This window comes from Oryzias melastigma, linkage group LG8 (assembly GCF_002922805.2).
Source record: "Oryzias melastigma strain HK-1 linkage group LG8, ASM292280v2, whole genome shotgun sequence".
NCBI classification, from domain to species: domain Eukaryota; kingdom Metazoa; phylum Chordata; class Actinopteri; order Beloniformes; family Adrianichthyidae; genus Oryzias; species Oryzias melastigma.
This window is the reverse complement of record NC_050519.1, coordinates 16,870,819-16,884,858: the sequence shown is the minus strand read 5'-3', so window position 1 is coordinate 16,884,858 and position 14,040 is coordinate 16,870,819. Positions and strand designations below refer to the sequence as shown.

The following is a 14,040-nucleotide window of genomic DNA, read 5'->3' as shown; positions in this document are numbered from 1 at the left end:
ATTTTTTACTAAAGATATTAACTCTTTTATCAAAACTCCCACATCTCATCAAATAACCTCCATCCTGCTGGAATCCTACAGGATTTTTCCTACTTCTAATGTTATTTTTGATTTAATTCTAATATAAGTTTTACAAAAACAAAACAAATTTAGCATCTTAAATAATTAAAAGTAAAAGCTTGTTTATCCTTCGTATTGAAGCATGAAAAGTTGTAATATATTCTGGAAAAAACCGAAGTGTTAACAAACACGATGTTTTGTCAAGAAGATTTATTATTTTACAATCAAAACATCACAACACGTGTTTTCTTATACTATCTATACCACAGAACAGATTCCTCTCCTGCTGTGCCGTTGCACTTCTCTGACAACTCAATCTAGATCTTTTTCTGTGGCGTTTCAAACTCTAAGATGTTGTGCAGCCTTGCAGGACTAACATCTGTTGGCAAAATGCAAAAAAATAAATTAAAAAAAAGGTATGAAATTTGGGTCAAACGTAAACTTAAGACAGGGATGATACGACTAAGGGGGGAGCTGGATGAAAAGGTTGAACCAAGACGAAGAAAAAAAATAAATCTATTGAGAGGGATAAAGGTCAAGAGGAAAGAAAATGAGGAAAGACACTGCGAAAGCTCGAAGGGAACGGAGGGAGGGAAAAGAGGAGAGGGAAAGGTCAGAAGGAAAAAAAATGACAGAGTGAGAGGTGTGATCTTAGAAAAGGTCGAAGATAGGGAAATGTGTCAGAGTCCAGTTACAGAACTTGAGGAGTACAGAATTAAACACTTAAATTCATAGTTCCTATTGCAACTCATACATTTCATTTGCTATGTCTAAACTCATGTATAGAAAAATGCAACAACCCAGATGGAAGACTGTTACTCCTATGCACTCAACAGAAGCTTATTTATCTATAAGTAAAGAAAAACAAGTTGCTTTAATAATATTTAGCAGATATTGAGCAACATAAAGTGTATTTATTACTGTGTAAATAATTATTTATCAAACACGGGCCAACACTTTATATAGAATCCATATGGAACAAAAGACATAAGAAGAGAGATTATTACATGCATGCATAGAGTTCCTTATGATTCAGAAAGGTAGATTGTAATATTCAACATAAATATGCATATGTGCATATTTTTTGCTTCCTGTTGAATGAAGTAATGCATTTAATACAGAGGATTTTTTTAGAGGAAACTTTACCAAGAATTTACATTATCTGAGGTGCATGTCTGAACTCAATGGTTCCAAAACCGTCGTCCCAAAAAGGAAGCAGTGAAACAGCTGAGGGGTCGAGATACATTTTCAAGTCTGCCAAGCATAAATAATACTTATTGAAATTTACAAAATGTGAAAAAAAAACTAAAAAAGTGAAAGACTTTGTCTTTTTGGCAGTAAATGTTGTGGAAGATGTTGTCTTGATTTACAAAAAGGGAGTAAAATATCCCAGTCTGTGCAGTGGACCAACAGTACATGTCACATGTGCCTCCAGGCTGGAACATTTTAAAGTCAATCTGCGCCTTCTTATGCTTCAACTAATAATTCCAACCCTCAGTCATGGATGGGGCTGCTTTCTTGTGTGTGTGTTTGTGCGTGCATAACAGAGTGACTTTGTCAGCATTATCATTGATGCGGCTTGAAGCCAGAAGCTGATTCACTTATAAATAATTGGTTTTTACAGACGAGAGTCATACAACTACAAGCTTACATAGCGGTATGTTTATGGATGCAAACATAACTTCAACACATGACCTAACGCATGGCGGATTTAAAAAAAGAGACAAATGGGTTAAAGAGATTCTGCTGCAACGTGACTAAAAACATTGCCGTCCACATGGCAAAACAAAGACATAAAAACAAGAAAAATGTGGTTGTGATGAAGGTTGATGCAGAAAATGAGAGGAAAAAATGATGCAAACGTTTCCATGTCACGGCCAGATGCTCAGTCTGAGTGATGCCGGATGAGGCGCGTGGCGGCGTCCCAGCCTGCTGAAGCACAGAACAACGGTCGAGAAACACAAGTCTAATTGGGGCTGCATGTCCGGACGGCAGAAAAAGCCTGTGAAACCCGACTAACTACAGAAACTACAGTGCTGATTTGTACATTTTTACAAAGACACTATATAAAACTTTACAGAGCCACAGCGGCATCATGGGTAATGATATAAAAGTTGAAACTCAAAGGTGAAGTCTGTGCTTTCTTGAATGATTTTAGTGTTATAGATTACTTTCATTTAATTTGCCCTTCCCTTAAAGTCAAATCAACTGTATGTTTTGTGCGGTGCGACCCCTCTGTTGGCAAAGACGAACCAAAATGTGATGCAAAGATTTACGAAGTGCACACACAAAGTAACTGCAACTTGTAGACTTAAAGTTTGTCCTGAAGCGTTTCTCCTCCTCCGGTGGAGATCTGTGCTAAATCGCTGGAGCCACGTATTCCGGGTTGGTGTAGGAGAAACCAAGGAACTCGTCCTGGTCCAGGTTCATGATGACGAGCTTGTCTGTTGGCGTCAGGTCCGTTGGCATCTTGGTGAACTCCTTGTCAAAGTTACAGGTGTCACGACGGTTTCTCTGCAAACGGAGTTTATGGAGCGGGGAAGCGAAGGAGTGAAAGGAGATGAGTTAATGGTGGAGAGGGGGATGGATTGTGATGGAGAAAGAAAAAGGAGGACAGTTAAAGACCAAAGACTAGACTGTCTGTATTCTGCACTTAGCATTCCACATTTTTCTTTATCTTTAAAAAAAAAAAAAAATGTATATTTCTGTAGTCTGAATGTGAGTGTTTGTTCTGTAAACAGCTAAAAAAAAAGTACAAAAGACACATTTCTGATGCCTTTTGACTGGAAAATATGTTTGTTGAATAGATAAGGTGTGAGGGGACCTCTCCAAACAAGTACATACTTTTAAGTCTCAGTAAGGAAAATAGCCTGCTATTTGTTTGTGGCTTTGCTCTTGCTGGTTTGGGGGTTTGAATTGTCCAAAAATAGTTAAAAAAAAACATATCTGAAACCCTTTTGTCACCTTGTCATTAAGGGCCAAGCATTTTGATTAAACTCATTAAAAAACATGGTAAAATCAGTCTAACACAAAACATCACAAATGCATCTGTGGTCCACAAACGTAATTTTATTTTATTCTTGTTTTAGAAAAAATGGGTTTGGATTCTTTTAAGTTAATCTCAAATCATCATAAATGTGTCAATTAAATAGCAATAATTCATTTTTTAAATTTACTACATAAACATTGAAGGTCAATAAAAAAAAAATCTGGTCATTAGATGAAAGAAAACAAACACAAATATGCAAAAAGTATTTTTTAAGGGCTAAAACTGAATCCTATTCAATCTACTCAAGCATTTGTGATTCCTAAAATAAACCAAACATAGGCTGCTTGCAGTCATGCATTATTAACCCTCATTTCTTTGCCTCTCCCTGTAGAAGACACGACGGACAGAAGATTTGAGAAGATGTAGGAGAGAAAAAAAATACTCAGAAAATCATGAATCATCGGCTCCATTGTTATAAAAGAAAACTCGTCATAACACTCACTGAAGTCACAGTGAAGTTATTTTTGTTTGTCTGTCGGCCTTCACTGTCTTCAATCTTAAACCTAAACACGTTACTGGAAAATACTTGACAATACATAAGTAAAATCACACTACAATAGAGCAAAATGTGTCTTTATCCCAAGGAAGTCCAAACTTTTGCTAAAGAGGGCCAGATTTCTTTGAATCTTTCTAAAAACAAATACATGCAAACGTACAGAAGTCGACGACGACCTACACACGTTTTTCATTGACCGTTTTCTCCTTATAACGAGATCCGCTTTCTTGTAATCATGAGAAAACAATTTTAGTTTTTTTGTTATAATGAGACGCCAAGACTAAATCAGTATAGTAAAAGTATCTTTATTTGTGGTTAATGCAGGCCAAAACCAACACCTTAAAGCTCACAGACAACCCTCAGCAAAAGAAAACACCCCCAAGTGTTTTTTAATTTTTTTTTTTTTATTTGTAGTCTATGTTTGAATAGTGGAGCTATGCTCCTCAAACGCCCCACTTCGGTACCCCTTCCTCTAATTCCCTAACCCTCCAAAACAAACTGGTTAACTGCATAGACATAAAACTATGTCTGGAATGTCTAATGTCTGGAGCTCAGTGAACGCACCACGCAGAGACACTCGTTGGCCATGGGTTCTGTTATTCAACCTGTCGTCGGGGGTTTTAGTAAAATTAAAGGAGGGGGCTGGCACATGAGATGAAATTAAGACGTTTATGGAGCGTAGATCCATTAATAAATCAAAAAATAGACAAAAAAAAACAACTTTTGTGGAGTGTCTTCTTCTGCTTTAGACTTAATCTGTTTTAAATCTCAGCGTCTCAGCGCGGTAAAGGCAGAAAGGGACGCTATGGTATATTTTTGATAATCTCGTTATCACGAAAAAACTGTAAAAAAAAAAAAAAGAAAAGGAGGCAGAACGTTTTCGGCCTCCTTACAAACTAACTATTTAATTGATTTTCTTTTCTTTTTTTTTGGTGATGGGAAACTTTTCATTCCTTCAAACAGAAACAGAAATCATTTTTTTTTGTTTGTTTTTACCATTACACTGTGAATTTCTAATTTGAAACCAGAAGTAAAGTAATGACAACATTTAAATCATGTGAACAGGAAAACAACACAAATAAATTATCTTATTTTGAACTAAGAATCAAATATATATATATATATATATATATATATATATATATATATTGTTGGTCCTTAAAGCTCTGAATCAAGTATAGCCACAGGTTGTTGCCACATGTTTACAATGGCTTAGCCAATCACAATCAAGAAATTACACACAGTTCTTAGAAAGTGCAGGGTCACATATGGCTGATTTTTAAGATAAGAATCGTCTAGCCAGTTGAAATTTGTTCTGCATTTAGCAAAAGGCCAGACTTGGGCATGCCTGCTTTAGCCTGAACGTTTTATCTCTGGAATGACGGTGACTCGGTACCAAAACAAACGTTGCACGACTAGATCCCCCAAGACCAACATGGATGCTTCAGTCACATCTTCTTTTTATACCAGAAAACATACGGTTGTTTAAGAACCACAGGATGAGCAACAGTAACATATTTTTATGGTGAAATACAAGGAATTACTATAGTTTGGATGAGAAAATCCAAAAAATTAGGAGCTTGTTTTTTCCCCAGAAGTATTTTGGATTTTGTCATCCATCACCATCTAGAGACTAAATCTGTCTTTAGGTTAAACATTTTTAATCAATGTTTTTAAAATATAAGTGGACCTCCAACCACCAAAAAAGTTGCCTTTAAGTGACATTTTTTAAAGTGTTTAATCCAGTGGCCTCCTTCTGAGGTAGTTGACGTCTGAAAGTCTTCCATGGGAGTGCAGGCGGCTGTGACACAGCGTGGGAGGTGAAATGTGTAGTAACAGTAGTAGAGGCTTTTTCTGGGGCAGCGAGAAAAGCAAGCGAGCAAACAGGCTGTTAGAGATGAGAAATATGTTAGTGCATGGGGGAGGGTGCGGTAGATGCTGTGAAAAAGTGTGTGGGTGCCTTTTCCCTCACCCGCTCTCTCTCTTTCATACACTCGTGCAGGCACGCAGAGCAACACATTCTCATGACTTTGGGTTATTTGGGTCACAAATGTTACATGTGCTAACAGTAATGTGTGGCTGGAGAGCAAACAGCTGAGGAAAGGAGAGTTTAGAGAGGCTGAGATGGAGTCAAACCCGCATGCTAAGCTAGGTACACATCAGACATGTGATGCATGTTCAAGAATGCGCATTCTTGGGCTTCTTTTGCTACTGTTTAGTAGTGCATGTCCGCCACCTACAGTTGGAAGAGGATTGAAATGTTGAAATCTCACGAATCTTCCTCCAGGCTTTTTCTTCACAGCTCTTGGACTTGGGCCGAATAAGAATTTTTTTTAAGGGCTAACCCTCGCCGCGGAGGGATGCCGAGCTCTCCGCGGTGAGGGTGTTCCGCATTGTGCTTCAGATGGGTGTGGTCTGAAACAGAAGTCATCGAGTGGGAATGACATCCAAATCTGAAGACACTATTTTTCCATAACTCTCCATTTAGAGGGCTAAATGTAGGGGTAGGTAAAACCTGTAGGGGTAGGGAAAGAATTCAAATTCGGCTTTGGTGTCATATAGTTATGGCCCGACATAAACCACAATGAATAAAATGGTAAATGGTGTATACTTGTATATCGCTTTCTACCTTTCTTCAAAGGCCCAAAGCGCATCACAGTCACAGACTCATTCACACATTCACCCATTCACACACTGGTGGTGGCTATGCTGCCAAACACTGGCACCAACCTCCCATCAGAGGCAATTCAGGGTTCAGTGTCTTAAGGACACTGAGACACATGGGTGGGCAAGGCTGGAAATCGAACCCACAACTTTCCGATCAGGAGTTCTGACTGCCCTACCGCTGCACCACAGCCACCCCAATAATTTCTCCATCATGATCTATTTTTAAACAGTTTTCACTTCTGTGAATTAAAAAGTGACACTAGCCATGCGTCATCACCAAATCAGAGTCTCTGATTGGTCAAAATTCGACTTGGTTTGACTTGGAACACATGTTTAGTGGCAACACGTTTTGTATGTAGAGCTAAAAAAAACAATATTAAAAATGTACGTAGCTACGTACGAACCTAAGAGTTTTAAACCCAAGACTCGCCATTGGAAGTGGCTTCTTGAACGAATGTTGCCGAGGCTGCTGTAGACGGCGCATCAGTCTTGATGATTTTGGCCTTCAAATGATCTATTCCTTCAGTCTCTGGATTCCATCTCCTCATCCTGCCAATCTATTCAATTCATTCACATGCCATCTTTTTAACCTGCCTACACCCTTTCAGGCTCAAGTGGTTGCTGGAGCCTATCCCATCAACTGTTGACTCTTTCATCTATCCATTCCTTTCCCCTACTGGTACACTTTCCTTCATCTTTTCAGTTCAGCAACAAGTATGGTAGGGATAGCAACAGAACTTGGAAAGCGGTTTAAAATGCTCCAGTAGTCTAGTTAAATTCCTGTTCATAGCTCTCATCAGCATGAATCTTTCAATTTTTTCAATTGTAGTTGCAAGGCTTGACAATGTTACACATTCTGAAATGTTTCGTTTACTGTATCATCTTCTAGAGGCTGAGTATCTATGCATGTAAAGATGCCCAAATTATCAGGAAAAATCATACAGATGGCTGACGGTTAAGACAATTGAGAGTCTTACAACAAAGAGTGAAAGTAGACAGAAGAAAATAACCAGGAAGCAAATGAATCTTTACAGAAAGAACATCAGAGAATAAAGTTTACACCCATAAGGAGATGCAAGGCCATGAGAATCAGAGAAACCAGAGTTTCATCTCCTACCTTGAGGAGGACCTCTCTTCATCCACTGGAATACATCTGTCACCGCTGACCCACCTCACAACCTTGGCCATGATTATACAGGGGCCCCCACTCTTAAGTAGGGCACAATAATCTTACTTACATGACTGAAAATGCAACATGTTTAAAGGAAAACTCAAGGAGAAAGTGACAATTCTACAGTTGGGACATGCTATAAGGCTTGAACATGCTCAAAACATCATGCCCTGTTAGCGCCATACTTGAATTCACTCAGCAATGCATGTTGGCCCATTTCCACAGATGCAGCGTAAAAGAAATGTACAATCTATCGAAATGTACATGCATAGATAAATCCCCAGCTTCACTAATCAAACAATTGAACTCTATTGATTCCAGAGCGACATATCGTAGGTGTAACAAGGGTGCAAAAAGCTAATGCTGTTTTCACACTTAATGCAATTTAAGCATGAAATTTGCTTTAGATGCCTCTATTTGGACACTGCAAATTTGCTGCTCGACTCCTGTCCAAATACATGTTTCTAAACTTGATGCCCCAGACGTTTGTGGCAGGAGCTACAGCCAAATGTTTTTTAGCCTGATCGCTACGTGGAGCAGTGTCTGTGTACTGTATACCTCATTTACAATGCAGGTAAGACATACAGTACATGATGTTGAGAGAGCATTTTTATTTATTTTGAAAAGTTCCACAAAAGCATCAGTAATCACATCACTATGTCTGGGTTCATGAGATCATTCAGAAACTCCCAGTACAGTGAGGTTCGCTGCAGGAGCTGCATCTGAATGACGACCGCTTTCAACTGTACTTCTGTGTCTCTGTGACCCAATTTGATGACTTGCTGTCCCGCATTAGTTCAATGAGGGAAGAAATACAAATAGGAATAAAATTAAAGGGCATTTTTGTTTCTCTCAATGCATTTAAGAAATACACCCTAAATTTCAGGAGGGGAACAATCAGATTATCTCGTGTTGGTTTTGGACTCCACCAACTGATTGCGTCATTGAACATGTCACGTACCCAAAACTGAATCCCTGATTAGTTGACGCAATGCGCCATCTTTGCTAAAGTTCATGTCTTTGAACTCAGGATGTGTTGCGCTTCCCAACTCACATATTGTGCTGCTACCAGAACGACGCACTGCGCCCAAAGCTGAAACTGCACTACATCTGTTGCAGTTTGTTCAAGAACATTAATACAACGGTCCGGGATTTACTTTTATGAGAGTTTTTTTATTTTTTAAATTGGACAAAAATTAAGCATTTTATGGTCATTGCACTGTATCTGCTAAGCCATTTCTCATTTACAGACCTTTCCAATATGGCGTCGCTCTTTACGTATCTTGGACAACAGTAACAGGCTCACGTAGCGTCTCTAGCCTAGATAACTCATTGTTCATGGAGCTGTTAGCTTAACTTGCATTTGTTTTATTATAAAGATGAGACATTTTGTTTTCCATGGCTGTTTGCTAAAGATTTAGGCTTCCTTGTCTTTTTCCTCGGAGCTGAATTCCTTCATAGAGCTTTTCTTAATTACCCACCAAAAAATTTAACCAAATCTGCATGAATATTTCTTGAATGTGCCACGATAGTTAGCTCAGTTGCAACAACGCTAATAAATACATAATCTTGGATGCATTTGTTAGCAATTTTAATTACCCTACAATGCTAACAATGCTACAACAACAAATACAGATGAAAACTACCCAAACAACTGAACTGCAAGTACCTCTCTTTTGAGGCATTTCAGCAACAAAATATGTTTGAGGATATTATTTTTTAAATAAAGGTTTTATTGTATTTATGCTCCTGTTTTTTTTTGTTTCTTTTCTTTAGATTTTCCTAAAACATTTTATAGAATTGTAACACCACCTCTGGTAGAAGACTGAACATTTGACTTCAGAGAAATGTTTCCTGGCTTTTGCCCGTTGGATTTTTAACATTCATATCTTGTAAGGATCTTGCAGTGACTGTAATTTGAAAGCCAACGTTCTGTAACTTGCCTTTCACAGACATGAAAAGGTCAGCTTTTCATTGTTTTCTCCCATTGAAAATAGCTACCGAACTTTGTCATTTGCTTCAAAATTGGGTGAATTGTTTCAATGTTGTGATTTGCATTCCTTTAAAAGCAAACACAACTTTTTATTTTATTTTTTTTTAAGTTACTTCCTGTGTTCTTCAAAATAAGATGTAAATGTTCATTTAGCTGGAAATGGTGATATTTACTCTCCCACAACTCCAGGGAACAATCGTTTACATAGCATAGGGCTGCTGTACATGCACAGTTATTTTTGTAGCATGCACATACATGTGCAAACACACTCACACATGCGTACGCATGCAGCTGCTGGCCATGTAGGCCAGATCATAATGTGTTCCATTACTTGAGTAGCAGCTAAGGCTGTGAGGCACAGAAAGAGGAAGAAAAAAAAGTGCAAGAAGAGATGAAGCATAGGACAGGCGGTGAGATAAATATCTGTGGCCCCTGGTGAAGATTCATAGATAGAAAGCTCAGAATAAACAAAGGCATTAGGGCAAACACACACAATTAGTTTTCACATCACTGTGTTCCACAGGCAGTGGCTTTAAAAGAAAAAAAAAACATGACTCCCGGACCTTCGATTGTGGCCTCCTCAAACCTCTGCTTCCTACTCCCCACACTTCCCTCTTCTCCCCTCCATCTCCCTTTCTCTCGTTCTCAGCCCATCTCTTTTCAGAAACGAGAGGATTAGCGGGAGACGAGCCCATGTCAGCTGAGGATGCGAGAAGAGTGGGAGGCAATGAGGAAAAGGGAGGTGAAGAGGAGAGGAGGGCGAATGAAAGGCGGTATCGAACGCTGACCTGTTTGGGGCTGATAAGAGCAGGCGGCTTTGTGAGGAAGCCACTGGCTTTAATTTGGGGGCTGCAACATTCAGAATTAATTATCACACACACTCCAGCAGGGCTGCAGCTTACTGTGTACATGGGCTATTACATCAAGTCAAATACAAAGTTTACACAGCTTATGTGCAGCAATTTACCATCACAGAAGGTCTGAACTATACTTCAAAATATATTTCCAGAAAATAAATATGGACTACAATGACAATATAGAGTAAAAAACAAGGAGCGGAGGGTATACTTACATTTTTTTTTCTTAACGTAAAGGAGATAGCATCATTAACATGCATGTATAGAAATTCCAAAAGTGATGCTAAAGCTCAAGTCCCACTAGCTGTGGAAAATAACATTTTCCGCATTATGACCAATCCTCTAGGGGAGGGGCGAGCTGCAGACACAGGAACCATTTGGTGGTTTAACCACAAACAGAAGGGAACTGGGCCCCAATTTTAGAATTTTTGGTATGACTCAGCCTGGATTTGAACTCATGACCTTCCAGTGTCAGGGTGGAAACTACCACAAAGCTGGTAAAAACTGGTACAACTAGCATAAAGTTTTCAGAATAGGCCAAATAACTTCCAGAACTGGCATTTGAGTGTCTTAAGCCTCGTTAAAATTAAACAATATAATTCAAATTTACCGTCTACTTCTTATCATCCACTTCCAGCCAACTCTATCTTATTGCCATCATCCTCCCTCATGTCCTCCCTCCCAACTTTCATGGACCTCCTCTTGGCCTTCCTCTCCTGGTAGCTCTAACCTCATTTTACCAACATAATCACAGTTCCACTTCAAAATAGATCCAAACCATCTCCATCCTCAGCGTCTTCACATCTGCTGTCCTAAAGATGGCTGCTCTAACCACAGGTTTCTACATTTTCCCTTTTGTTTTTTGACACTAAATAAATCAGTTCTTTTCATTTTGAAATATTTCATCCCTTCACATCTCTTAAGAAGTAAAATTACAATACATTCATTTGCACTAGTTGCATAAAAGTTTACAATTGGTTTGTTTCTGGATTTATAAATTCAGTTCTAGTAGAAAACTATTCTTCCTGAAATATTTTTTAACCCTACAATGCTTTGGGTTTCCTATTTAAAAGGCATGTTTCAGAAATTTTGTGAAAAGTTATAGCAGATTTCTTGCATAAAACCATCTTGTGTTGCTAGATATTTTACCCACAAGAATGTAAAATTACATGAATAGTTTGAAAAATATTATTCTTGGGGGGATTTTCAAATTTTTAGAGGGTAACAGCAATATTTCCTACTCCCCAATTCCACATTTTTTATAATTTGTATAATATTTGGGGGGTTAGGGTAATAATAATAATTTAATAAGTCTATTTTTTACATGGAAATATAATTGTTAAATTTAGTGTTGAACTTTGGGGGTTTATGCAGTTCAATTAACTAAGGACAATGGTGATTTAGTGTTATAGATTTATACATGTCTTTAGTTTTATTTTTTTCTCATATAAAAATAAATTTGGTAAGAATAAAATGAAATGAAACCATTGATACTAGTTGGCTGAGGATTTGGATTGCTTGTCTCGCTTTGTTTGGATTGATTTTATCAGCTGAGATCACTTTATCATTTCCTATTAACAAAGTAGAATTCTTCTTTCCTGACACTCAAAAAAACAAAATAAAACAAAAACAGCTCGTATTTTCCATCCATCCATCTTCTTGACCGCTTCTTCCCTTTCGGGGTCGCGGGGGTGCCGGAGCCTATCCCGGCTACTGATGGGCGAAGGCGGGGTACACCCTGGACAGGTCGCCAGTCTGTCGCAGGCTCATACTTTCCTGAATGCCAAACCATTAAGTACAAAAATATTTTAATAATCCAAGTAAAAAGGCTGCTCCTGTTTAGGTTATGCGAAAGATGGGAAATGGTTTTGTTAAAGGGGAACATCAGTAACAAACATAATGTCAAAGATTGTAAAACTGAATTAAGATGTGCAATTTTTTGAGTCTCTGATTATGGCTTAGAAGCTGTAACAGCAAGACTTGTTTTATGTGGAAGGATGTGTTTTTATATATGAAGTAAAGCGTTTCTTTCTCGTTACCAGATTATATTACTATGTAATATACAACAAGACCACTCGCCACAAAGACAGCTTCTTCCTCTTGACCAGTAAAAACAAAAACCAAAGACATCTTCAACTGACTTAAATGTGGTATATTTTCTTCCTTTTTTAAAAATGTACGCCTATTTATATTTTTCTCTTGTTTGCCTTGGAATTTTGCATGACAACATAAGACACCAAAGCCAAATTCCTTGAATGTGCTCCAAACTTGGCCAATAGAGCTGATCCTGATTATAATATCAGGTAGCAGTGGATGCAGTTTATGTTCCCCAATGGTGATAAATTAAATACATTGATTATTTGCAACTATGAACCACTCTCGTTACAATGTAAATTGTAATGATAATAAATTATTCTGATCTTAAGAATGTACGTCAATTATTAAGATCAAATTACCAAGAAAGAATATATGCAGAAATGTTTCTCCTCATGGAACATTAAAGATCTTTAAAATTATTTATAAACCCACAAATCTTTGTAGCACAACAATTTACGGTATATGCTTCACTGAAGCCAGTATTTGTAAGATTGAATCCATCCTCCATTTACTGAACCAGGTGAACACCTTTTGGGGTCGTTGTGTTGCTGGAGCCTATCCTAGCTACTGTTGAGCCAAGGGGGTACACCGTGGAGGTTGCCAGTTGGTTGCATGGCCACATTAGTTCATCTCCAACTTTTAAGTCATGTGGTATTGAAAGAAACTTTAAGAGACTCAATAATGGGATGTTAGGGATCCGTTTATCACAAAGACAAGAGTTTGTCATCAAGGACAAATAAAAATTTGACTTTTCTGACTTTTTGGAGAAATTTTTTAAACTGCAAACTCAATAGTTACAACATCCTGTAGCAAAGACCAAAAAGTACAAAGGTTTAACTTTCAAAGCAGGTTCAGTAGACGTGTGTCATTGTACATAGAGCCCAGATACACTCGGGCAAATTTGTGTAGTGTGATTGCAAGACTTTTGAACATGGAAGTCTGAAACACTCATTTACAAAGACTTGTCATTGGAAGTGGCCGCTTGAATCCACTTTGCTGCACGGTGTGAATGTGGCTGAAGGCCTATTTTTCTGCCTCCTTGTGTTGGAAGCACACAGTAATTCAACAGCAGTTTTTCTGCAGAGTCTGATTGGTCAAAGTTAAACCAGTTAAACTTTTGACCAATCAGGGTCTCTGATTTGCACATAGAGCCTCAAAACGGACGTAAAAACTTGCGTAGTGGGGCATGAATGTGAGAAGTTTGAAGTCTGAAATGTAAATTTACATAGACTTGTCATTGGAAGTGATCTATAGGCTTTAAATGAGGCCATTAAGATTCAAAACTGCAACTGAATGGATTCGCAACCATGACTGCATGTTCACACATAAATCAAGTTTCATCATACTGCAAAATTTTCTTTACATCTGCAAAATAAAACTTTGAAATTATTTCACAAATGTAAATATTTTTGACGGGCATGCAGATCTCTTTTTACAGATTTGCAAAGCTACATTTTTTGGGCAGACTTATTTGCCGCATGGTAAAACTTGATTTATGTGCGAACATGCAGTTGCAGTTTTAAATCTTAATGGCCACATTTAAAGCCCATAGTCAACGTATAAATGTGTCTTTCCAATCTTGGTGTGAACACAGCACAACACACAAGCACAAATGTTGTTTGTAAATTAGATTTTTGGTTAAAAAGCAAG

General features: G+C 38.0%; 1 protein-coding gene across 1 annotated transcript in view; it reads right to left on the bottom strand.

The window, feature by feature from the left end:
- Nucleotides 1-253: 253 nt before the first annotated feature.
- The window catches only part of LOC112146120 (protein kinase C beta type), a 119,215-nt gene continuing 105,428 nt past the window's right edge, over nucleotides 254-14,040 (bottom strand). Inside the window, exon 17 of the mRNA XM_024271783.2 lies at nucleotides 254-2,574. Coding sequence (XP_024127551.1) covers nucleotides 2,419-2,574 — 156 coding nt within the window. The 3' untranslated portion in view covers nucleotides 254-2,418. The remainder of the gene's footprint in view (nucleotides 2,575-14,040) is intronic.